General features: G+C 28.9%; 1 protein-coding gene across 1 annotated transcript; it reads left to right on the top strand.

The window, feature by feature from the left end:
• Positions 1-743: 743 nt before the first annotated feature.
• On the top strand, positions 744-1,055 carry LOC107579593 (serine-rich and transmembrane domain-containing protein 1-like; the record flags this gene model as incomplete). The annotated part of the gene is made up of 1 exon (XM_016265407.1): positions 744-1,055. A coding segment is annotated over exon 1 (279 nt), but the record flags the coding sequence as incomplete, so codon positions are not given.
• Positions 1,056-1,058: the final 3 nt, after the last annotated feature.

Genomic DNA, 1,058 nt, shown 5'->3' with positions numbered 1-1,058 from the left:
ATTTTAATAAATTATGTGATTATATTATAATAATTTGTATTTTATCATTTAATATATTATTAAATTATAATATTAATTTATTATTAAAATAATACATTAATATCAACAATAACTATTTTAATATTAATGCTCTATTTAATACATTTAATAAGTGATCTGGTTTGTTACTATTTATAATTCATTAAATATTCCATAAATTAAATCAGCATATTAAAATTTGACCTAACAAATGTTCCAGGCCGAATGGAATAACATTAATGTGTCCAATAATATTTTAAAATATCTTCTGTATGATCCCTGTATGATCTCAAATGCTTCTAATCTATTAAAATAATATATCATAATATATTGTTTAATTATAATATATTGTAATATAATATACATTTTTTATATTTTCATATAATATATAATTGTAATAGAATAGAATAAAATATAAATTATTAGTATTATTAAATGCTAAATACTAGTATTAATCAACACTTCATAAATTAATCCTATTATGGATACTACAGTACACCATTAGTGGGATCAATGTAACATCCTTATCGTATCCAATAATATTAAAAATATTAATATTAAATAAAAATAATATTAAATATGTTCTGTATGATCCCAATCATATGTTCACATGAACTTAATCCCAGAGGTTTAAGTGAATAGTAATAATACTTTAATTTACAAACCAGCAAACTAATTGAAAAAAATGTGCCTGTAAATAATAATTTATCTATCCTTATCTATCCTATCTTCCCATCAGATTCCCAAATCCAGCAGATATGTCTGGGATGGATGGGACTGTGGAGGAGATGAATGGTACGGAAGTGGACAGCGAGAGTTTGCTGAGGTTCAGCCCTACATCTGTTTCTACCGGGGCGGCCGCTGCCTCATACGGACGGACTGCCAGTGTTTACGTCTACGTCTCCATCTTCCTCAGCTTGCTGCTCTTCCTGCTTACCCTGCTGATCATTGCTCTCCACAGGCTGAAGAACATCATATCCTCCAGCTCTTCATTTCCAGAATGCAGCAGTGAGGCCGGGAGCTCCTTCACTAACATGGAG

The sequence above is a fragment of the Sinocyclocheilus grahami genome, unplaced genomic scaffold (genome assembly GCF_001515645.1).
Source record: "Sinocyclocheilus grahami isolate Dianchi unplaced genomic scaffold, SAMN03320097.WGS_v1.1 scaffold18455.1, whole genome shotgun sequence".
Taxonomy (NCBI): domain Eukaryota; kingdom Metazoa; phylum Chordata; class Actinopteri; order Cypriniformes; family Cyprinidae; genus Sinocyclocheilus; species Sinocyclocheilus grahami.
The sequence above is the reverse complement of the archived record's forward strand: the minus strand, read 5'-3'. Positions and strand labels throughout refer to the sequence as shown.